Source organism: Labeo rohita, chromosome 25 (genome assembly GCF_022985175.1).
Source record: "Labeo rohita strain BAU-BD-2019 chromosome 25, IGBB_LRoh.1.0, whole genome shotgun sequence".
Taxonomy (NCBI): Eukaryota; Metazoa; Chordata; class Actinopteri; order Cypriniformes; family Cyprinidae; genus Labeo; species Labeo rohita.
Genome location: NC_066893.1, coordinates 23117806 through 23143909, shown reverse-complemented (window position 1 = coordinate 23143909; position 26104 = coordinate 23117806). Strand labels below are relative to the sequence as shown.

The following is a 26104-nucleotide window of genomic DNA, read 5'->3' as shown; positions in this document are numbered from 1 at the left end:
GCAACATCTCAGTTCTAAAGGCAAAATAAAAGCATTACAAAAACAGAGGAAATAGAAGAAAGTTTTTGAAAAGTAAGAGTTTTAATGTTTTGTTTTTTTAAAAAGCCTCTTCTGCTTACCAAGCCTGCATTTATTTGGTCCAAAATACAGCAAAAGCAGAAGTATTATATGTGACCCTGGACCAGAAAACCAGTCATAAGGGTCAATTTTTCCAAATTGAGCTTTATACATCATCTGAAAGCCGAATAAATAATCTTTCCACTGATGTATGGTTTGTTAGGACAGGACAATATTTGGCCGAGATACAACTATTTGTAATCTAGAATCTGAGGGTGCTAAAAAATCTAAATATTGAGAAAATCCCCTTTAAAGTTGTCCAAATACAATTCTTAATGCATATTATTAAACAAAAATTAAGTTTTTATATATTTACAGTAGGAATTTTACAAAATATCTTCATGGAACATGATCTTTACTTAATTTCCTAATGATTTTTGGCATAAAACAAAAATCAATAATTTTGACCCATACAGTGTATTTTTGACTATTGCTACAAATATACCCCAGCGACTTAAGACTGGTTTTGTGGTCCAGGGTCACAAATATTAAATATTTTTACTATTTAAAATATCTGTTTTCTATTTGAATATATTTTAAAATGTAATTTATTCCTGTGATTTCAATGCTGAGTGTTTAGCATCATTGCTCCAGTCACATGATCCTTCAGAAATCATTGTAATATTCTGATTTGCTGCTCAAAAAAACATTTATTGTTATTATTATGTTAAAAACAGCTGAGTAGATTTCTAGAAATTCTGTTTGGTTTAGCTTTTCTTCTAAAATTTTTGATTCTTTTGAGGGCATTGATTTCCTTTTAAGGTGTGATTTTGAGCCATCTAAGTTGAAGTGTAATTATCATCTTTTCATAGTCAGGTATTATTATATTGGAAATTAATATACAAACACAACTTTTCACCACACAGTTGTTCTTTGTGGAGTAATAAGTGTATCCTTATTAAGGGAAAATCTGTGTATTTTCAGGACTGGATGGACAAAGGCGTCTGGTCCATTGTACATATAATGGATGGGTGTGGAAATTTCCTTAGTTATGATGATTTTTGTGTAAAATATAATATTATTTGTACTCAGAAACTATATGCATCTTTGTTGAAAGCTGTCCCTGCGGGTTTGGTGCAGTTAATTAAAGGTGCATTGTGTTATTTTCCTGTGATACCAAGATTAGGTAATCTGATTATCTCTGGTGTAAATTTTACAGAGCAGAGCTGTAAAAATAAGGTTTTAAGAGCACTTGTAAATACACAGACTATCCCTTCTAAAGTAAAGAAGAGAACTCTTGTTTTTGATTTTCCAGAAGATAAAGTGGTTCAAATTAGAACAAGATTTCTCTCTTTTTCACTTCTACCGAAGGTAAAAGAAGTTCAATTTAAAATTATTAATGATATTTATCCCTGTGATGAGTTTCTCAGACATAGATTTAATATGGATTGTAATGAGTGCACTTTTTGCGAAGCAGACATAGAGTCATTGGAACATTTATTTTATTTATGTAAATTCTCTAAGAAACTCTGGGATGACATCTCTACTTGGTTAAGTCTGAAATATGTGATACCTGACTTTGATTTTAAAATTGTAAAATATTTGTCCTTTTGTCGGAATTGTGATGTCGAATTTTTGGTGAATAATATTGTGATTTTGGCCAATTATTTTATTCATAAATGCAGATTCTTTAATAACCCCCCCCAATTTCTCACTTTTTCAGAAAGATTTAATGATCTTCTTCAAATTTTTAAAACTTACGCGTCATAAAAAAGCCCTTAAACTATGTAATCTTTTGAAGGTATTTTTTGGTGATTAAGCCCTTTGTATTGTGTTTTATTTTTATTTATTTTTGTTTTTTTTTTCTCTGTTTTTGTCAATTTGTTTATTGTGTTTATTATGCTGCTATTTGGACTTCTTGGAATTTTATTAAGATTTTTCTTATTGTTGTTTACTTGGTTTTTTTTTGTATGTTACCTTGAAGCAAATTTAAAAAAAAAAAAAAGTTCTGAAAAACTTCTATTTCTATCTTAAATAGAAATCTTTTGTAACATCATAAATGTCTTTATAATCACTTTTGATCAATTTAAGCATCCTTGCTAATAATAATTTATATAATTTCTTCACCAAAAACAAAAAAGACAAGAAAAAAAAAAAGAAAAACAAAATCAGATAAATGCTGATCTTTGGCTGTTTCTAATTATCAAAGAATCCAAAGATTCTAAGAAGAATTTAAGAAATTTCAAAGAATTTAAATATAATAAAAAAAATAAATGTTTCTTAAACAGCAAATCAGCATATTATAATGATTCTGAAGGATCATGTGACACTACAGGAATAAATTACATTTTAAACAGCAAAAATATTTCACAATATTACAGCTTTTGCTGTACTTTGGATCAAACAAATTAAGGCTTGGTGAGCAGAAGAGACTTAAAAACATTAAAAGTCCTACTGTTCAAAAACTTTTGACTGCTAATGTAGTCAACTTTTGACTGTACGTAGTGAGACTAGCGTTTCAGGCGTTACCTTTAATAATATTTATCATATTTTAAATCTTCACCGCTGTGCATAAATTCTTATTATTCAGACAGAAACGAATGGCGACATCACGTGGTATCTGTTAGTTTTCTCATCGCTAATCAGGATGAACCAATCACAGCCGTTTGTGATTGCTAGACACAAATAATTTTTAAAACCTTTTTTAAAGAGACTCCCATGGCGGGTTTCAAACTAATAATCATTTAAAATTTACATTTTAATGGATTATACGTTCACGTGTACAAATGCTGCAAATAACCCCACAAAAATCGTTAGATTTGTATATGTCTGAATGGCAGATAGGGTATCCGAGCCATCCGCCGCCTTCTGGCGTAGTGTTTGTCACGCAGTGGCAACAAATCACTGTACACTATCTACTTGAGTTATTACAGTAAATCATATTTGTTTGTAGTTCACCAGAAACTGACAACACTCTATTGGTCAGATGTTTCAGTTGTTTACTTGACCGCGGAGCGGCGCCACAAACGCGACGGTAAAGCTCGCGCTAAACTGCGCTTACTCTCATTGTTCGATCGTCACGTCATGGAAAGAGTTACTGCGTTTGTGCTCAAAGTAAAGAAATACTTTATGAAAAACTCTTCACGGGCCTGTTGAATCACTTCTCGAAGGGAATATTATGAACACACGGCGATCTGAAGTGGATCTGTGGATTATAAAGATGCTTTAGATGTACTTTTTGTTCTTTTGTTGGCGGAATCCAAAGGATGCGTTTATTTCCCATCTCTGTCCGGGACGAAATGTTGGGATAATGTTTTGATCTAGGCTTTAGTTCAGCCGGACTTGCAAAACAGACGTTTGTTTATGTTTTTTAATACTTTCGGCAGCATGCAAGATGCCTAAAACTATTACATAGTTATTATGAGACACTGAAGTGAGTGTGTTTGCCGGTGTCTCGGTTCTCCTGGACGGGATTTGTGGATTTATCCGATTATTATTGTTTTGCGGATGAAGATTCTGATTCTGTGGAATAATGAAACGGCATAAATTAAGGGAAGTTGGAGAATAACAACCTGACAGGGAGTCCAAACATGTAAAACCTACTTTATTTACAAATGTAGCATATTGCATATCGACTCACCTGGGAAAAAAGTTAAAAGACTCCTTTTTGTTTTCTTAGTGGTTATTAACTTTAAAAAGACTTGATTTATTTGATTGATCAGCCTCAAAACTGTTAGTTTTGTTAAAGTACTATGAATATTTTAATAAGCACTGCTGTACTGCATAACCAAACGTTATCAAGTTATCAAACAGCCCTGTTTTTGTCAGATTTGATCAGTGCAGTCTGATATGAGGTAAGGAACGTATTTCGTGGCCTATTTTTGTGCATCTGGCTTGCAAAATTTACAAAAATGTCTGTGAGAGCCAAAGCCCTCTACACTTTCCAAAGTGAGAACAAGGAAGAGATCAGCATCCAAGAGAACGAGGAGCTGGTGATTTTCGACGAGAACTCTGTGGACGGCTGGCTACAAGGTGAGAACAGCCGAGGAGAGCGCGGCCTGTTCCCCGCCTCGTACGTTCACATCATCCGGAACCGTTCCGGGTCCAACCTAACCGATCATTCCCTCAGCTCCCCTGGAAGCTCTCCCGGTAAGGATTTGTCGTACATCAATACCACTTCCACGACCTTGCCGAGCGACGACGATGATGACTGGGATGACTGGGATGAAACCTCGACGGTGGTCGAGGATGAAGATCCTCGGAGAGGTGTTGGCGCCAATGGGCATTCCCAAAGTCCGTATTCCAACCCCAACGTCCACTACCGGGCCAAGCCGTACATGGAGCGCCAGGACAGCATGTCCAGCAATAGAAAGGGCAGCATGGTGGGCAGGAACTTGAATCGATTCTCCAGCTTCGTCCGGTCAGGTGTGGAGGCCTTCATACTTGGCGACGTTCCCATGATGGCCAAAATCGCCGAGTCCTACTCTATCGAAATGGGCCCTCGGGGGCCTCAGTGGAAGGAGAACCCTCAACCTTTCAACTGTTCAGTTGAAGACCCCACCAAGCAGACGAAGTTCAAAGGCATTAAGACGTACATTTCATACCGCGTCACCCCCAGTCACACTGGCAGGCCGGTGTACCGCCGCTACAAGCACTTTGACTGGCTCTACAATAGACTACTGCACAAATTCACGGTGATTTCCGTGCCGCACCTTCCTGAGAAACAAGCCACGGGACGATTCGAAGAAGACTTTATTGAGAAAAGGAAGAGGAGGCTTATTTTATGGATGGACCACATGACCAGCCACCCCGTGTTGTCCCAGTACGAGGGTTTCGAACACTTTCTTATGTGCGGAGACGACAAGCAGTGGAAGCTCGGGAAGAGGCGAGCAGAAAAGGACGAGATGGTCGGGGCTCATTTCATGCTCACCTTCCAGATTCCCAATGAGCATCAGGATCTTCAGGACGTGGAGGAGCGCATTGATTCCTTTAAGGTGTTCGCCAAAAAAATGGACGACAGTGTTATGCAGCTGACGCATGTGGCATCGGAACTGGTTCGCAAACATCTCGGAGGCTTCCGGAAGGAGTTCCAAAGACTGGGAAATGCTTTCCAGTCCATCAGCCAGTCCTTCCTACTAGATCCTCCGTATAGTTCGGACGCCCTGAGCAACGCTATATCGCACACAGGCCGCACCTACGAGAACATCGGGGAGATGTTCGCAGAGCAGCCCAAATACGACCTGTTTCACATGCTGGATAAACTGTCGCTGTATCAGGGCCTGCTGTCTAACTTTCCAGACATCATCCACCTGCAGAAAGGTAATGTGTTTATTTAGAAAAATGTCTCAGTGTTGTTTTTGGCCATACAATGAAAGTAAATGGGGTCCATGTAGGGATATTTTTTAACTGAAACTAAAGCATAAAATATATATTTTTTTATAATTTTAACATGAATAACTAAAATAAAGTAAAACTAAAATACAAAAAAAACCTGCAAATTAAAAAATAAAAAATAAATAAATAATATAAATAAATAAAAAAAAATCACCAAATAAAAAATAAAATACTTCAAAATATTTTTAAAAAATTAATATTAACCAAACATTTTAAATATTAATAAAAATGTTGTCCCAGTGTTTTTTTTTTTTTGGTCTTCCAAAGGCATGAGGGTGTGTAAGTGGTGACTGAATTTTAATTTTTGGGTGAACTATCCTTTTAAGTTGGCCGATTATTTTTTTAAAAAAGAAATTTACTGATAAATGGGTCAAATACTTTTGTTTTACTAATAGCTGTAGAAATTCAGCCTTCGTTATTCATTGTGTCAACGTTTCAAATAGTTTCTACACTCCTTTTAGACGTTCTTCTTGCTTCCAGACCTAGTGACTAGCTCAATTGCTTGAATGTGGGGCACACAGCTGGAGTGACCCAGTGACATCATGCCTGTAGGCAGCCAATCACACGTGTTGTTATTTATGAGCAGGGGTTAGTGGGCCTCATATTGTGGACTGGAGTGAATTTTGCTGTCGATGATGTCAGATAACTCCCAAAGGTAACTTGCAGAGACTTTTAAAGTTGAAAAGTGATGCATGTGACATTTAGTGGCAGTTAGAAAAGAGAAATTCCTGGCTGTGTTCCTGACAGGAAGCGTCCTCTTCATTCTCAGTCTAAATCACAGGAAGTGAAGGAAATAGTGCGATTAATCAGTGCACTCAAGTCCAAGACTTTCAGTCTTAATCAGTTTGTGGCTCAGAAAAGCTTCCAGTTTCATTATGATCCTTTCGTGGAATGTCATGGTGATGTTAAGAATTTCTCGCTCATGAGAGCTTAGACTTAACATATGCTGAAATCCTGACACTCAGTAAGTGTTTAAGTACTAAACTAATGTAAAACTGAAAGAGAAATAAAACAAAAACAACAAAATTACTAAAACTTTATCTAAAAAAATAAATAAAAATGGAAAATAAATAAATAGTATCTATCTATCTATCTATCTATCTATCTATCTGTCTATCTATCGGTCTGTCTATCTCTGTCTGTCTATCTATCTATCTATCTATCATTCTATCTATCTATCTATCTATCTATCTATCTATCTATCTATCTATCTATCTACCAGCTATCATCTATCTATTTGTCTGTCTGTCTGTCTGTCTATCTATCTATCTATCTATCTGCCTATCTATCTACCAGCTATTATCTGTCTATCTATCTGTCTGTCTGTCTATCTATAATCTGTCTATCTATCTATCTATCTATCTATCTATCTATCTATCTATCTATCTATCTATCTATCTATCTATCTATCTATCTATCTATCAGCTATTATCTGTCTGTATATCTATCTGTCTGTCTATCTCTATCTGTCTATCTATCTATATCTATCTATCTATCTATCTATCTATCTATCTATCTATCTATCTATCAGCTATTATCTGTCTATGTCTGTCTATCTATCTATCTATCTATCTATCTATCTATCTATCTATCTATCTATCTATCTATCTATCTATCTATCTATCTGTCTGTCTATCTATCTATCTATCTATCTATCTATCTCTATCTATCTGTCTGTCTATCTATCTATCTATCTATCTATCTATCTATCTATCTATCTATCTATCTATCTATCTATCAGCTATTATCTGTCTGTATATCTATCTGTCTGTCTGTCTATAATCTATCTATCTATCTATCTATCTATCTATCTATCTATCTATCTATCTATCTATCTTATCTGTCTGTATATCTATAATATATCTATCTATCTATCTATCTATCTGTCTGTCTGTCTGTCTGTCTATCTATCTATCTATCTATCTATCTATCTATCTATCTATCTATCTATCTGTCTGTCTGTCTGTCTGTCTGTCTATCTATCTATCTATCTATCCATCTACCCATCTATCTATCTATCTGTCTATCTATCAGCTATTATCTGTCTATGTCTGTCTATCTATAATCTGTCTATCTATATCTGTCTATCTATGTCTGTCTATCTATCTATCTATCTATCTATCTATCATCTAAAATAAATAATAAAAGATAAATAAGTTTTATTTATATAGCACTATTAAACAAAACTACGGGTTGACCAATGTGCTGCACAATAAAAATATCTCAAATAAGACAATACAAAATTGAGTGAAGTGAGGAAAATAATGTGCAACTGAAATAAAATGTAAAAACTAACTTATTTAGTACTAAGTTTACTAAATTAAGCTAAATTAGTAATAAACTTAAGTAAACTGAAAGAGAAATAAAACAAAAACAATAAAATTACTAAAACTTTAAAGGAGAAGACCAGAACAACAATTTACAAATAATGTACTCACCCCCTTGGCATCCAAGATGTTCATGTCTTTCTTTCTTCAGTCGTAAAGAAATTATGTTTTTTGAGGAAAACATTTCTGCATTATTCTAGCTCAAGACAGTTAGGGTATGTCGAAAAGCTCCAACCGTATTTTCTCTCTCAACTTTAAAATCGCCCTATATCGCTGTTTTACCTTTTTTGTTAAAGGTGTTTGATCTTTGCATGTTCACTTTGCAAAGACTGGGTCAGTACTTCTGCAGTGATGTAGGGTGATTTTGAAATTATTTTTAAAGTTAAGTGAAAAAATATGCTCAGTTTTTCGACATACCCTAACTGTCTTGCGCTAGAATACACAGAGTTCAGGAAGAGTAAGACAAGACGAGCGTTTGAAATTAAAAAGTATTTAAATTGTATTTTTTAAATGAAAACTACCAATCATTTCGCTAGATAAGACTCTTCTTCCTCAGCTGGGATTGTTTACAACTGGATTTGGGATCATTTGAAGCCACATTTAAACTGCATTTTAGAAGTTCAAAATCGGGGCACCATATCAGTCCATTATATGGAGAAAAAGACTGACTGAAATGTTTTCCTCAAAAAACATAATTTCTTTATAACTGAAGAAAGAAAGACTTTAACATCTTGGATGACAAGGGGGTGAGTACATTATCTGTACATTTTTGTTCTGGAAGTGGACTTCTCCTTTAACTAAAAAATAAAGAGAAAATGGAAAATGCAAAAATGAATGATAATTCAAGTAATATAGTATAAGTAATAAGTATGTAAGTAATAAAATCATACATTAACTAAAAAAATAAATGAAAATTTTTTTTTAGTCATAGTCATTTTAGTCATAATAAAAAATGAGTAGCTGTGTCCAAACTTTTGCCTGGCAGTGTATATTTATGCTTTTATTAACCAATTTATATGTCTTCTATCATCTCCAGTTCATTAATACACAAAGTCAGGCATTTTTAATTTTGTTAAAGATAAGCAATTAACCTTTTTTTTATCATTTAAAGATTATGTAAGTGATTTCAGCTCCGTCTCCAAAAAAACATCCTCCAAAGACATGCGAGCAAACCCAGTTTCAGCAAAACTTAAAATGCAAGTTGATTGACATACAGAGAGTGCTTCTGATTGGCTAAAAGGAACCATGGTGTGATTTCTCAAGACGCCCACTTCAATGAAATCTGTCATGTAGTAGATCCATTCATGTGAGGTATTCTAACAGTGCTTACAGCTTCTTTAGCAAGACCCTGACATCTGAGAAACTGTAATCATCAAGAGGATTTAATGTTGTTAAACAGGTTGTTTAAACAGGTGCAGTGATATGTTCAGTGTGGTGAGGTCTGTAGATTGTTGAGGAGAATGGAAATGTGTTTCATCTTTATTAGTAAATTTGCTCAAGCGTGATTAATCACAACTCTGTGGCATGTCAGATCCCAGATTAACGGTAATGATTTGGAATAGATTTAATCCCATAAAATAGAAGTGATTTCACACTCCTTAAATCATTATTGTGCCCATCATGTTAATTAATGTGGCATTATTCTGTAGAATTAGTTAGCAAAAAAAACGCCCTTAGCAAACAATTGATGTGTGAGTATGTTGAAAGGAGGCCAGTATGATTTCTCCAGTTTCATGTCCACACCCTGTAACGGTCACAACACAATTACCATTCATGTTCAGACACAATGGATCTTAGTGTACAGTGGATAATGGTGTTTTTAGGTAATCAAGTTACTAATAGCAACTAATGCATACACAGCATGCCTACTACAGAAGTCGATAAGAGTTTGTTATATTGCACTGATGTCAGACATACAGATTTATGAATGGTATTGATAGCAATAGCTATTGATTCATTGTTGAATCAACAATGAAGTTTGACTTCAGTTCAATATTTAATTCACTTAGTAATACTGATATTGATTCAACCTTGAATCAGAGTTATTTTTGCGTTGAGATACTATTATAGTTAATATTTTGAATTAATTATTTTATATGTGTTTTTTTTTAATATTTACATTAGTTTGTGTATATATATATGTATTTATATATATATTTGGTGTAACTTATTTTATGTTTTGTTTAATTTTTTTGTGGTTTTGTTGTTTATATATATATATATATGTATATATATATATATATATATATATATGTAATTAAGTTATAATTAAGTTATTACAAATATTTTAAGTTTTAAGTATTTTTTAAATATTTAAAAAGTATTATTTTTATATTTTTATATTTTAAATTATTCTTATATAAGTGTTTTTAGTAATTTTGTTGTTCATTTGTAGTTTTTTTTATTTAGTTTTTTTTAATTAAAATAAAAAGTTTTTTATTTATTTATATCTAGATTTAAATGTATGTATATATAGATTCAAAATAATGTGTTAACTATTATATATATATATATATATATATATATATATATATATATATAAATTACTTTGTTTTTTATATCAGTTTAAAAAATATATATTTAACGTTTTTGTAATTTTGTTGTTTTTGTCATTTTTATTTTGTGTATATATATATATATATATATATATATATATGTTTTCTAAATACTTTATTTGAAGTTATAGTAATTTTGTTTTTTTTGTCTTTTTTTGGTTTTATTTTTTATATTTATATATATATATATAGTCATAGATTTATATATATATATAATATATTTATCTAAATTCATTTTTCTATAATTAAAAAAAAAAATAATAATAAAAAAAAAAAAATATATATATATATATTTAAAGGTTTAGTTAAATGGCATTCATAATGTATTTATTGTCTACAATGTGAAATTTAAATACATAAACAGAATATTTATCCGGAAGTAATGTAGTGTGGGATTCAATTTTATATGTCAAGATTTGATAATAAAACATGTTATGCTATGCTATTGTTTATTCATATTAATCTATATGACACAATATGAAGGCTAATTTGAATATTTGTATTATTTTTACTGATTATGTCAGCAGGAAGTTTCATTTTCGTGGATAGTATAGCCTATAACATTTATTTAAGAATATAAACAGCCTCTGATTTAATACAATATGAGTTTATTAATATTTTAATGGATAAACTGTGTTGGATAAACTGAGTTACCTGCTATAGGTAAAAAGCATCTTTTGAGACCCCCAAGGGGCCCGTCCTGCATTTAGGGGACAGTAAAGTGTCTGATCGCGATATGAGCATCTGTTTCTCTTGTGAGCTGCACGACAGCACAGGGCGAGATCAAAGAGAACCAATGAACAGAGGAAAAACAGCACGTGACCCAGGGAAATAATAACAGGCCTCTCTAAGCGTGCTCTGTACGGCGTTTGCGCGTCCCCAGCCAAAGAGTTGTAATCAGATCCACCGTGGGACGACAGGACACTTGACCTGATGTCCAGAAGTCGGCTTGAACCCGACCTACTCCCCGAATTAAAGGCTAGAGAAATATTTAGGTCTTCCAAAAGCAGTGGGATGTGAATTTGGCTTTTAATGCACAACATCTCCCGCCTTAGCAAATACGGACAGAATGAAAAATACAACTAAAAACAAAAGGCGTTCCAGGCTTTGGGCTCTGTGCGTACAGTAGTCGTGAACTCTTTGACTTGTGAGGGTGTTGGTCTTGATTTTATTGCCAGTAATACACACTCACACAGATTGTGTGTGATTTTTGGAGTGATTCTTGTTGCTTTTAGGATTGAAATAAAGAGCAATAACATGTCAGGGCAAGACCTTGAATTCCTTTTTGAGGTTCTTATTGCTAACCGAGCCGGTTTTGTACTTCACGCATGTGTCTTAAATAAGCAGGAAGTGTAAGCATGCGTGAATGAACAGGATGGTGGATGATGCATACCTGGTCTTTAATTGTATAGAAGCTAACATAGAATTATTCACTCTGTATACACTTATGAATTAATTAAGGCCATTGCATTAGATATCAAAGCATGTCATTCACAAATGATCCTACAGCATTTTTGAGCACTAATTTCACTTTTTGACCAACTGCTCCCAGGGTGATTTTAAAGCCTCATTTTTGTTATGATGCTAATGCCAATGCTAAATCACCTGTTGAATGCTCTTTTTGGCTTTTGATGTGTATGTTTTGTCGTTAAATGCATCTTAGAGGACATTTACAGTTGAGGTCAAAAGTTTACTTTTAGAATCTGCAAAATGGTAATTATTTTACCAAAATAAGAGAGATCATACAAAAGGCGTGTTATTGTTTATTTAGTACTGACCTGCATAAGATATTATATAAAAAGATGTTTACTTATAGTAAAATAATAGCTGAATTTATAAAAATGACCCTGTTCAAAAGTTTACATACACTTGATTGTTAATACAGTGTTGTTCCCTGAATGATCCACAGCTGTGTTTTTATGTTTAGTGATCGTTGTTCATGTGTCCCTTGTTTGTCCTGAACAGTTAAACTGCCAGCGGTACTTAAGAAAAGTTTTTCAGATCCCACAAATTCTTTGTTTTTTTAAACCCTTTCCAACAATGACTGTATGATTTTGAGATCCATTTTTTCACATTGAGGACAATTGAGGGATTCATATGCAACTATTACAGAAGGTTCAAACGCTCACTGATGCTTCAGATGGAAAAACCATGCACTAAGAGCTGTGGGGTGAAAACTTTTGAACAGAATGGAGATGTAGAGAAGATTAATGATGCATTAAGGGAGTGAAAACTTTTTGAATTTGAAAATCAGGGTAAATTTAACTTATTTTGTTCTCTGGAAAACATGTAAGTATCTTCTGTAGCTTCTGAAGGGCAGTACTAAATGAAAAAATATGATATTTAGGCAAAATAAGAAAAATGTACACATCTCCATTCTGTTCAAAAGTTTTCACGCCACGGCTCTTAATGCATGGTTTTTCCATCTGAAGCATCAGTGAGCATTTGAACCTTCTGTAATAGTTGCATATGAGTCTCTCAGTTGTCCTCAGTGTGAAAAGATGGATCTCAAAACCATACAGTCATTGTTGGAAAGGGTTCAAATACACAAAAATGCTGAAAAACCAAAGAATTTGTGGGACCTGAAGGATTTTTCTGAATAACATCAGGCAGTTTAACTGTTCAGAACAAACAAGGGACTCATGAACAACTATCACTAAACAAAAACCCCCAGCTGTGGATCATTCAGGTAACAACACAGTATTAGAAATCAAGGGAATGCAAACTTTTGAACAGGGTCATTTTTTAAATTCGACTATTAGTTTCCCTTGTGGACTATATGTAAACTTCTTTTATGTAAAATATCTTATTTAGGTCAGTACAAAATAAACACTAAATAATGAACATTTTGCAGATTTTGAATGTATATATTACTTGATGTATATAGTTCACTCAGACGTCCCAGCAGAGTAACCACAGGTGTAGTTTGTCACATTAGCAAGTATCCAAATCTAATTTTGAAAAAGCATATACCTGTTTTAACCTAAAATGCTTCTTTCTGTAGACGTCTGTAAAAGTGTGGTTGTGTGATCTTTTTGGCCCACCGTTATGGTTTGTTTCTACCCTTCTGGTGTCTGAGAATTTGCTCCGGGATAAATTGAGCTGTGACTGTTTTTCCAGTCCGAAATTCCTCTGTGTTTCCACGCCAGTGCTGTTAGACACATTAAATGCAGCTCTGCGGCTTCAGGTCAGTTATTCTTTGTGCTATTAACATTCAATTCACCTCAAACGCAGAGAAAGCTCAGATCATACATTGATCCTATTTCTGACTGACATTAGCATCATGCTATACTGTGTAGTATGTTATATCTAGTTTGTTTGTGGTATCCGGGTGAGGTTTATCTAATTTTAAAATATATACATGACAAGTATGTTGCATATCAAGAGTGTAAAGAGCAACAATGATTTGTTTTGTTTACTTGAAGTAATCTGTGTAGGGAATGTTAGCTTTGCAGGTTCATTGGTTAGCTTGCTTACTGGAAATACCTCAGAATGTTTACTTTCACTTTTTGCTCCTTTTAGCTTCATTGTTTCTCAAAAGATACTATTTTACTGGTTATACTATCAAGATTAATAAGCTGTATGGTTTTTTAGCACTTCCTGTTGAAAAAACAGCCTATGCTGGTTAGGTAGGCTTTGAAGCATGGCAACTGGTTAAGCTGGTCCTCAGTTGGTCCTGAGCTGGATATAAACTGGTCCTGAGCTGGAGCTAGTTGCTTAGTTTAAGACCAGCACCTGACTAGCTTAAACCAGCTCATAACCAGCTCATGACCAACTAAGGATTAACTTAAACCAGTTTAAACCAGCTCTCTATTTAAAAAAAAGTAGAAAAACAACCTAAGATGGTTGGCTGAATTAACTGGTCATCCAGCCTGGTCTTAGCTGGTCAGCAGACTGGTTTTAGAGGACTTTTGGCCACTTTCTTAGCTGGTCAGGCTGGGAGACCAGCTGGAACAACCAGCTAAAACCAGCTTGACCAGCCTAGGCAGGCTGGAAGACTAAGATGGGCTGGGAGACCAGCTAAAACCAGCTACTTCCAGCTTAAACCAGCTAAGACTAGCCAATCAGCTTAGGCTGTTTTCAGCTGTTTTTTTTTTTTTTTTTTTTTTCAGCAGGGAGCTGGTTTGAGCTGGTTTAAGATAGTCAGGTGCTGGTCCTAAATGGGTCCTAAGCAGCTAGCTCTAAGGACCAGCTTATAACCAGTTTAAACTAGCTCAAGACCAACTAAGGGCTAACTTAAACCAGCTCAAACCAGCTCCCGGCTGAACAAAACCCCAGCTAAAACCAGCCTGGTTGACTGGTTTCAGCTGGTCATCCAGCCTGGTCTTAGCTGGTCATAGCAGGCTGGTATTAGAGGGGTATTAGTCACTTTCTTAGCTGGTCAGGCTGGTCTTACTTGGTCATGTTGGGAGACCAGCTGGAACAACCAGCTAAAACCAGCTTGACCGGTCTAGCCAGTCTGGGAGACCAGCTAAAACCAGCTACTTCCAGCTTAAACCAGCTAAGACATCTTAGGCTGGTTTCAGCAGGGAGCTGGTTTGAGATGGTTTAAGATGGTCCTTAGTTGGTCCTTAGCTGGTTTAAACTGGTTATGAGCTGGTTTAAGCTAGTCAGGTGCTGGTCCCATACTGGTCCTAAGCAGCTAGATCCAGCTCAAAACCAGCTTAAACCAGCTCATGACCAACTAAGGGCTAACCTAAACCAACTCAAACCAGCTCTCGGCTGAAAAAACCCCCCAGCTAAAACCTGAAATAAAGCCTTAGATGGTTGACTGGTTTTAGCTGGTCATCCTGCCTGGTCTTAGCTGGTCATAGCTGGTCAGCAGGCTGGTTTTAGAGGGGTCCTAAGCAGCTAGCTCTAGCTAAAACCAGCTACGTCCATCTTAAACCAGCTAAGACCAGACAAGCATCTTAAATACCCCCAGAAAATCATGTCAAGTGTGGTTAGGATTTGACATGTTTTCCTTTAGAAAGCCTCTAGACTTCCCTCAGAGTAAACAGAAGCCATATATACAAGTGTTTATGTCGATAAACAAATAAACAGACAGTCACTGACCACAGAAATGATGTGCGGACAGTTTATGGATGTTCAACTTCCTCTTTAATGGTTCTGTTAGGACCGTAGTCCACATTCAATGAAGTTTTGCAAGTTTTAAAATACAGAACAAGAGATGCCCACTTTATTCCAGTCATTCGTGGTGTTTGTTAATGCTTAGCGTGTCTATGGTCCATTAAAGATCAAATCAGATTAATCCAACTTTCAGACTTTTGCTTGCTGAGCATTACAAACAAAGCGAGGAAAACCAGATGTTTGAAACGACAGAAATGTGTGCATGACATTGATAATAATAATATGAAATGTTTGTCAGTTCAGCATATTAGAGTGACTGGACTTGTGCTTGTACAAATGGCATAGGTGGTTTCTTTTCATTTCTGTCTCTTTCATAAAAATTCAAAAGTCATCATAAGTCATATTGAGCACAGCTTTGTTGAATTCAGTCCTGTAAACTTGTGTGTGTTTGAGTGAGCAGAGAGTATGTGTGCTAGAGGTCAGTGCTGGGCTGTGTCTGGTACCGCTGGACGCTTGTTCCTGTCCCTCTGTCGTGAGAAATTCACCCTATTATTTCATTGTCCACTAGTTTAAAGGAATGTATCTTGGAAAAAAAAAATTCTTTGCTATTTGCAGCTTTAACTTATTACAGCTCATGTATACTTGTATCCAGCAATTTGTCTCGTCCTGATGAAGGACAACCTAAACTATATCAGTTAGCTAATAATTACACAGGTAATTTCCATATCATTTCCATATCGAGTGACTTTTTGAAATGTTGTATATTCATATGAGATGAAGATTCATATCAGTAGCCTAATAAAAGCTGTTTTATGTTGTATGTAGATTGCCATGTTATGATCACAGCTTTATCTTGTATTTGTAATGCATTTCTACATTCATCAGCAACTGACAACAGTTGCTCTAGTGTTATGTTTTTCGTACACGAAAACCTCTATATAGAAGCCAATTTATCCAGTCATAATTATGATGTAAAATCTCATGATTATGACATAAAAATTATACAATAAAATAGAAATTGCACAAAACGTCAAAATCATGACATGGAAAGTAAACATTGAGATAAAAAAGTCAAAATTATGAGAAAAATTTAAATTATAAGATAAAAGTCATAATTATGATAATTCAAAATTATAAAATAAAAAGTCTTAATTCTGAGATGATTCTAAACTATAAGATAAAAAGACAAAATTATGAGACAATCCTGTATCAAAAGATAAAAAGTCATAATTGAGATAATTCTAATTCTAAATTATAAGAAACTAAACTATAAGAAAAAGTCATAATTATGAGATAATTTTGAGTTATAAGATAAAAAGTCATAATTATATAATTCTAAATTATAAGATAAAAAGTCATTATGAAAGAATTCTAAAGTCATATTTATTATATAATTCTAAATTATACGATAAAAAGTCATAATTATGAAATAATTTGAAATCATAAGATAAAAAGTCATAATTATAAGATAGAAAGTCATAATCATATAATTCTAAATTATAAGATAAAAAGTAATTATGAAAGAATTCTAAATTATAAAATAAAAAGTCATAATTGTGAGATAATTCTGAACTATAAGATAAAAAGTCATAATTGTATAATTTTGAATCATAAGATAAAAAGTCGTAATTGTGAGATCATTCTGAATTATAAGATTAAAAATCTATTTATGAACTAATTTGAAACTATAAGAAAACATCATAATTATGAGATAATTCTGAATTATAAAGTAAAAAGTTATAATTCCGAAAGAATTCTAAACTATAAAAGTCGATTTTGAGAATTCTGAACAATAACACAAAGTCATAATTATGAGATAATACTGAATCATAAGATAAAAAATCATAATTATTATATAATTCTAAATTATAATATTAGAAAGTCATAATTATGAGAATTCTAAATAATACGATAAAAAGTCATAATTGTGAGATTATTTTAAACTATAAGATAAAAAGACAGAATTATGAGATAAAACCATTTAAAATTTTATGCCACGATTATGACTTTTGACTGTTGTGATTGGACATTTTTCTCATAATTAGAGAAAAAACTTTTTATTTCAATTTTGACTTTTTTTCTTCTCAGTTTTAACGTTCTGTCAAAATGTCAACTTTTTATAGTTATGATTTACCAAAGCATTTTTTTCTTATGTGGTGGAAATGGGCTTATTTACTAAATGATCATAATTATGAGATAAGAAGTCAAAAATATTGACTCTTTATTTCATAATTCTGACAGAGTGTCAGAATTTAATCCTTTTACCTCTCTTTAATTTAATCCTTTAAAATGATTACTTTTTGATGTCATAATTTTAGTCATATTTCAGCCTTTTAACTATAATTGTAATTTCCCCCCAAAAATGTTTTACTTACGAAGCAGAAATTGGCTTCCATTCCTCAGGACAAAATGCTACAAAAAGTGTAGAAATTGACCATTTTTCCAAAAGTAAATATGTATTCAAATTATGACCTTGTTTACGGGGCATAATATTGTCTTATTTTAGCTGCTCGGTGTGGGAATTCAAACAAGAGGCCTTTGCATACAGACTTTCATTTGACTGTACTTGTTTGTTCTTTGTGGTGTTTGCACAGTGGGTCATTCTGTGAGCTGAAACAGAAAAATAAAGTAATAATAAATGCTGTGTATCCAATCTCAAACACAAAGAACACAGGGCCAGACTTCCTGTGTCAGATGACAGGTGTGTACAGCTCTGTCACACACTGACCTCTGGTCTGCCATTCACGCTGGGATATCGAATCCATCATGCTGTCTCTGAAAATCTCTGTCTTTCTGTCTGTATTCTGCGCCACAGATGGACACAGCGTGTGATGATTTAGTGGATCTGTTGGTTCATGTCTGCAGATTCACTTGTATGTCTCTCTGTGAGTCGTATGACTCAGCGGCTCCGTTCAGGTCTCAGATTCTCATGAGCGTGTGTGAGTGGCTTGTTCTGTCACAACAGGACGTGAACTCTTAAAACTGGTTACACTGGAAATGTGATACAAATCTGAGGCAAAAGCCACTTTAGTCTGACAAGTGGAAAAGATCAGAGATTCACTGACCCATGACTGTAAACATTTTAAAAGAATTAACTTTTTTATATTGGAGTCTTGTTTGGCCTTTGCAATGTAGAGCGGGTGTTGCACAGATTGCGACTGTAGAAAATGTGTGTAAAATTGTGTATATTTATGCATATTTGCAATGTATACAATATATTAATACAGGGTAGGTGAAAAGTAACTAGGCATTAAAAATTGGTAATGAAGTCTAGATTTCAAATACAAATGTATTGAAACAATAATTATTAAATTATTATTTATTAATATTATGTAATTATATAAATGATTATTAAATTATTTATTATAATTATTGATACTACAAGTTCTATAGCCATTAAATAATAGTTAATAAGTATATAATATAATGTAATATAACATAATATAATATAAATATTAAATTATGAATTATTATAATTATTGATACTACAAGTTCTATAGCCATTACATAATGGTTATTAAGTATAATATAATTATATATTATAATTATAATAGAATTATTAAATTATTAATTATTATAATTATTGATACTACAAGTTCTATAGCCATTAAATATTGCCTAATTACTTTTCACCCTCTGTGTATATTAATTTTTGTGTAATTTGGATATAAGTACTGCATAAATATAATATAATATAATATAATTATACTATCATTATATAAATATGATAACTATATAAATATGAAAATATATTTCTATAATTAAAAATTATATGTATTTACATTTCTATAATTAAAAAAATAAATGTATATATATATATATATATATATATATAAAACCCAATATATTCAATATATATACATACATACATAATTACATTATTATTATATAAGAATAATATATGCAAAAAAAAGTATATATAGTGTGTGTGTGTACACGATTATGGTTACATGATTATTATATAAATGACATTAAATTATGTGTGCATATATATATATATATATATATATATATATATATATATATATATATATATGTATATAGTGTTTTTTAAAGAGTAAAATCTTTTTATATAAATTAAAACCATTTGATTATAATTATAATATAATTACAAAAATAATACAATTATTTAAATATTACAAATATTTATATAATTATAAATTAAAAGTATAATTTGTAAATATTTATATATATATATATATATATATACTTACATTATTATTATTATATAGGAATAATATATGAAAAAATACATATATCAAAAAATATAAAAAAATATGTCTGTGTGTGTGTGTATACATACATAATTACATTATTATTATATAAATTACATAAAATTAGGTGTGCATATATATATATACACATAATATCTTTATTTACTCATTTTAATAATTATAGAAATATATGATATTAAATAATATCTATATAGATATAATATCTATATAATAACATATAGTATTATTTAGTAAGTAAGTAGTAAGTACTATTTATTTATTTATTTATTGTTTTAATTTTCTAAATTAGTCTAAACCATGGATATACATGGTGTGTTTTTTTAAGTGTAAAATGTTTTTAATTTAAATTAAAAACCATATGATGAATTGAATTTTGATCAAAATTATTTTAAAAATATTTGATATGCTAGTTCTTAACTACTGCTTTGTGCATACAGCCACAATATTTCAACATTTCTATAACATCTGTCTCTTTCACTCCCTTTTAGGTGCTTTTGCAAAGGTGAAGGAGTCTCAGCGTATGAGCGACGAGGGGAAGATGGACCAAGAGGAAGCGAATGGCATTCGTAAACGCTGCAGGACTGTTGGTTTCGCCCTGCAGGCCGAGATGAACCACTTCCACCAGCGCAGGGAGGTGGATTTTAAAGAGATGATGCAGGCGTATCTCCGCCAACAGATCGCCTTCTACCAGCGCGTAGGTCAGCAATTAGAGAGAACCCTTCGAATGTACGATAACCTCTAGAGCCTTTGGCCTCTGGACTGCGATGGATGGATATACATGGGGTTTTTTTTACTCCCAAAGTTGGATTTTGTTTGTTTTTTGCAAAAAGAGAAACAGGACGTTCTCGCTTGTGCACTTAAAAATGTCACTTTTAACCCCGGAAACCAACAATACAGTTGCCTTTGACAGACTGTTCCTGTATATCGTCATGTTTTGAATTTTATTTAAATATCTGTTAGATCAATGTTACACTTTTTCCATATTTTTTACTTCAATGCTCACAGAGTCAGGTGTGCGAATGACGTTACCTGTACGTTAGCAGGTTCAGACGCTAATCAGACTCCAAAAAACAGTCTGGTCATGTGACGTTAAGTTGTTTACAGAATAGTTTGCCAAAAAAAAACACAGTTATCTCTTGAAAGAAGCAAATAGCGACAGTGTGTCTTATTTAGGCGCAATGTAAAAAAGTGTCAAATGCTGAGCGTTACATTTTCTATTTATAGTTTGTGTTTAGTAGCTCCGCCCACACTGAAATCTCATTGGTCCAGAAGCCTGTTCCATCACTGAAAACATATGAACTTTATATTAAATATATTACATGGTCTAATTGGCTTGGATTTGTTGTTTCGCACAATATTTCGCTTTCGGTGATGACAGAAATGTGACTTGACGCTTGAAACGTTCAATTCCCAAATTAGCTTGGACTGGATGAGCAAGAAGTAAACCCACATAGCAGGTTCATGTGGCTTCTGCTCACTTTCAGGACGTTTGATCAGATTAAACGTAACCCAACTCCCTTTCAGGCAGCGGAAGATTCCTGAGTTTGCGTAAAACGTGCGGGTCTGATTTGATACAGAGATCAGATGTGATAGATCAGTGATTCAGATGAATAACACCAGGCTTCCTCCGTGCCTTCATTTTTGTGGTCCGGTACTAATTTTTCCTAGTGTTATTAAGACAAAGCGTGTTTTTGTGAATTTCTGGGGAAGAGTCCCCCGCCCAGAGCCTCTGGAAACACTTCAGTATTAGCAATAGCATTTAGCCGAAATGTTTGTTCAGGGTGTTTCTCAAGCAAAAGGGAGCTCTTATCCTCCTCTTCTCCTTTTTGTGTGCCCTCAGGAAAAACTTGAGAGGACTTTGAGCTTATGTTAATGGTTTTTGTTTTAATTTCCTCAGAAGTAGGCTAATCTTTATTTTTAGTTGTAGTCGTTAGGTTTAAGGGGTGCAGAGGTTTGTGTAAATCTCAAGGCTGCAATTTAAGTTGACTCTGTGGTTAAGAGTTGTGTTTTTTCTTTTTTTTTTTTTTACAAGGCTTTTGGTTTGGTTTAACTGTAAAACTTCTCAAGTTTCAGATTGTAAACTTGGATGTTTACCGTTTGCACACGTAGTAACTGAGGACCAAAATGTAAACTTTTGGGTTTACTGATGTTTTGCTTTGTATATGTTTAAAAAAATGGAGCCGATTTCTATGAAACCCTGTTTTCTAAGTGGAATAAGACAATAAAAGAGATGTGAACTCATAATTCTAAGAAGAAAGTTCAGAATTATGAGATTAAAAGGTGCAGTTTTCTATTTTTTATTTTGTAGTGGAAACAAAAAAGTCAGAATTGTGAGATTTAATTTCGGAATTTTGAGGAAAAAGTCAAATTTCTGCCTTTTTTCATTGGAATTCAACCGTTTTCTTTTCAGAATTTTAAGTTTATGTCAGAATTGTGACATAAAAAGTTGCAACTTTCAATTTTTTATTCTGTGGTGGAAACAAAAAAAAAATTGCGAGATTTAAACACAATTCTGAAAAAAGTCAGAATTGTGGGATATAAATTCATTATTTTGAGGAAAAGGTCAGAATTCTGCCTTTTTTTCATAGAATTCTAAGTTTATATCAGAATTGTGAGATAAAAAGTTTAAGTTTTCAATTTTTTATTTTGTGGTGGAAAAAAGTTAGAATTGCAAAATTTAAACACAATTCTAAAAAAAAATTCTAAAAAGTCAAAATTGTGAGATTTAAATCCGTAATTCTGAGGAAAAAGTCAGAATTCTGCATTTTTTTCTCAGAAATATCAGAATTGTGAGATAAAAAGTTGCAATTTTCTATTTTTTATTTGTGTTGGAAACAAAACAGTCAGAATTTTAAATGAGTAATTTTGAAAAAAAAAAAGAAGAAGTCAGAATTCTGCCTTTTTTTTAAAATTCTGTTTATATCAGAATATAAAAAGTTGCAATTTTCTAATTTTTATTCTGTGGTAAAAACAAAAAATCGGAATTGTGAGATGTAAACACAATTCTGAGAAAAAAAGTCAGAATTGTCAGATTTAAATTTGTAATTCCAAGGAAAAAGTCAGAATTCTGCCTTCTTTTCCTCAGAGTTTGAAGTTTATATCAGAACTGTGTGATAAACACAAAGATAAAAAAGAGTTTTCTATTTTCTATTCTGTGCTAAAAGCAAAAAAAGTCAAAACTGTGAGATTGAAACACAATTCTGAGAAAACAAGTCCGAATTGTGAGATTTAAATTTGTAATTCTAATAAAAAAGTCAGAATTCTGCCTTTTTTCCTTAGAATTCTATGTTTATTTTAGAATTATGAGATTAAAAAGTTGCAATTTTCTATTTTTATTCTGTGCTGGAAACAAAAAAGTAAGAATTCTGATATTTAAACAATTCAGAGAAAAAAAGAGTCCAAAATGTGAGATTTAACTGTGAAATTCTGAGAAAAAAGTCAGAGTTCTTTCAGAATTGTGAGATAAAAAGTTGCAATTTTCTATTTTTTATTCTGTGGTGAAGACAAAAAAGTCTAAATAAATAAATAACTGATTTTGAAAAAAAAAAAAAGAAGTCAGAATTCTGCCTTTTTTAGAATTCCGTTTATATCAGAACTGTGAGATAAAAAGTTAAAAAGAAAAAAAAAAAAAATTCTTTGGTAAAAAAAAAAAAAAAAAAAAAATCAGATTTGTGAGATTTAATCACAATTCTGAGGAAAAAAATCAGAATTGTCAGATTTAAATTCGTAATTCTGATAAAAAAGTCAGAATTCTGAGAAAACAAGACAGAATTGTGAGACTTAACCAATTCTCCGAAAAAAAAGTCCAAATTGTGAGATTTAAATGCGAAATTCTGAGAAAAAAGTCAGAATTGTGAGATTTAAATTCGTAATTCTAATAAAAAAGTCAGAATTCTACCCTTTTTCCCTCAGAATTCTGTTTATTTTAGAATTATGAGATTGCAGTTTTCTATTTTTTATTCTGTAGTGGAAATAAAAAAAGTCAGAATTGTGAGATTTAAATTTGTAATTCTAAAGAAAAAGTCAGAATTCAGATTTTTCTTTTTTTCACAGAATACATTTGTGAGATGATAAATTGCAATTTAAATTCGTAATTATGAGGAAAAAACAAGACAAAAAAGGACTTTTTTCAGAATTCTAAGTTTATATCAGAATTGTGAAATAAAAAGTTGCCAAACAGGCTTCCATAGATTTTGGCTCAAGCAATATATTAATAAATAATAGTCAACATGAAATCAAAATCGACCTTGTTTACTTTCCTAATACACACGAATGCCATTTTTCAATAGATAAACTCTCTTTGAATGTTTTTAGTCCAAAATATGCTTCATTATGAATTTGTTGCAAACTGCGTTTCATGTTGGCTTTAACATGAACACCGTGAAGACTATTTTTAAGAAGGGACCAGTCTTGTGGGTTGCACAAGGGTTGTGTTTTTAGTGTCCACAGATGTTTATGCGCCCACAGAAGGAAATGTTCATCGTTTTCGAATCAGTTAAAGCAACGCTGTAAGATCCCGTAGGGGATTTCTTTTCTGGTAAACGGGAAAAAAATGCACATAAACAAAAGCCCCTGCTTTTGATTTTCTGGAAAACCTTGGAACGTAAATAGACCGTGTGTCGGGGTTGCGTGTGTCCACTTGGCGACTTGACTCACATTCCGGGATACAGCTGAGCTCAAACGCACAGCAGAGTGCCTCACACTTTAGTCATACCAAAGCAAAGACGGTTTTCCATGACTAATCCAAATATTACATCTGCTTAAAGATCCTTTTGCGTTTTGTAGCGACAGTGTCACATCTGAAGACGGATTACACACATTCGGAGAGAAACGGAGCTCAAATATCGAGAAACTTATAACAACAACTGCAGAAACGGTCTCAAAACGTTTCTTGGATAACGGCAAACCTCACACGGATGATTTTGGACACTTTTAGGACGTGTGAGGCAGCGTCCAGCACATTGCTCTGTGTTTACTCACTGTAAGGAAGTCAGTAGAATTTATATAATGTGTAGATTTTACACTTTTTACACATTCTGGTGTTCAACAGGGGATCTGAATAAAGAGATCTCAAAATGGATTCTGTGTCTTTTTTGGTTTCATTTTTTCAGGGCCTTTTGTTTTGTGAAAATTTTCTTGACTGGCACAGATTTATGAGTAATTGCATGCTGTTACAAACCAGTCAATAAAATGCCACTGAAGCAGCAACGCCAACAACGCCACCAGACAAAAATACACCACGCAGCCTTTTTATTTAACTCATTAGGGAACATGTGGACGCATAAAATATTTCATATATCTGCTTATTTTAATGTAAAATGTATATTTATTTAAAAAACTGTAACATCACAGTAAGATTCTAAACAATTTACAACCAAATTAGAATTACAGATTAATTTCTCAATTTTCCTCAATATGGAAAACCATCAAACTACTTTTGATTATTTTTAAATGATATAATCGTTAAATTAAATCTTGATTAAATCTTGATTAAATCTCATTAAGTTTTGCTAGGTTTATGCTGTAAGATTATCTTATAATTGTTTTTTTCAATGAAATATTATATTTCTATTATATTAAATCAGTTACATCTTAATTCTGTATATCTCATAAAAATTAATTTATTTAAATTAAATTCATTATATACATATTGCATACTATAATTACACACACCTAAAATGGTAACACATAAATATATTTTATTCAAGTAAAATACAAAATATATATATATATAATGTATCCTCACTGAATCAACCTACATTAATTTATACCCATAAAAATAAATTAGTAAAAAAAATATAAATTATTTTATTATAATTATTTATATGAACTATATATATATAAATATATATATTAAGGTTATACATTAATGTATATAGGTTGATTCACTTAAATTATATATGAAAAAACAAACACATGCACATATATATATATTATAAATAATTTACTCATTTTGTTATTAATTAATTTAAGGTTATACATAAATGTATATAGGTTGATTCACTTAAATGATATATAAAGAATTAAATACATAGAATTTTATTATATATATATAATTTTATATATATACACACACACACATATAATTTATTAATAATATATATGATAATTATTAATTAATTTAAAGTTATACATTAATGTATATAAGCTGATTCAGTTAAATTATATATATATGTATATATATATATAATTATTATTAATTATAATTAATTATTTATTATAATTATTATAATTATTATTAATGTATATAAGGTTATAGATTAATGTATATAGGTTGATTCAGTAAAATTAGTAATTATAAATAATATATATATATATATATATATATATATATATATATATATATATATATATATATATATTTATATATATATAAATAATTAAATATATATACACATTAATACATGAATCTATATAGGTTGATTAGGTTAAATTATATTTATTTATTTAAGGGTATACATTAAAA

At 32.0% G+C, this 26104-nt stretch overlaps 1 protein-coding gene across 1 annotated transcript; it reads left to right on the top strand.

Annotated features, from left to right (window-relative positions):
* Window positions 1-3116: 3116 nt before the first annotated feature.
* On the top strand, window positions 3117-24718 carry snx33 (sorting nexin 33). The gene is made up of 2 exons (XM_051099940.1): window positions 3117-5376; window positions 20127-24718. The coding sequence occupies exons 1-2, from the start codon at window positions 3969-3971 to the stop codon at window positions 20378-20380; spliced, it is 1662 nt and encodes a 553-aa protein (XP_050955897.1). The 5' UTR covers window positions 3117-3968; the 3' UTR covers window positions 20381-24718.
* Window positions 24719-26104: the final 1386 nt, after the last annotated feature.

Excerpts from the sequence above, each read along its gene's own strand:
- snx33 (XM_051099940.1), top strand. The coding sequence starts at position 3,969 with ATGTCTGTGAGAGCCAAAGCCCTCTACACTTTCCAAAGTGAGAACAAG. Across the intron at positions 5,377-20,126 it reads CATCATCCACCTGCAGAAAG|GTGCTTTTGCAAAGGTGAAG; the intron begins GTAATGTGTTTA and ends ACTCCCTTTTAG.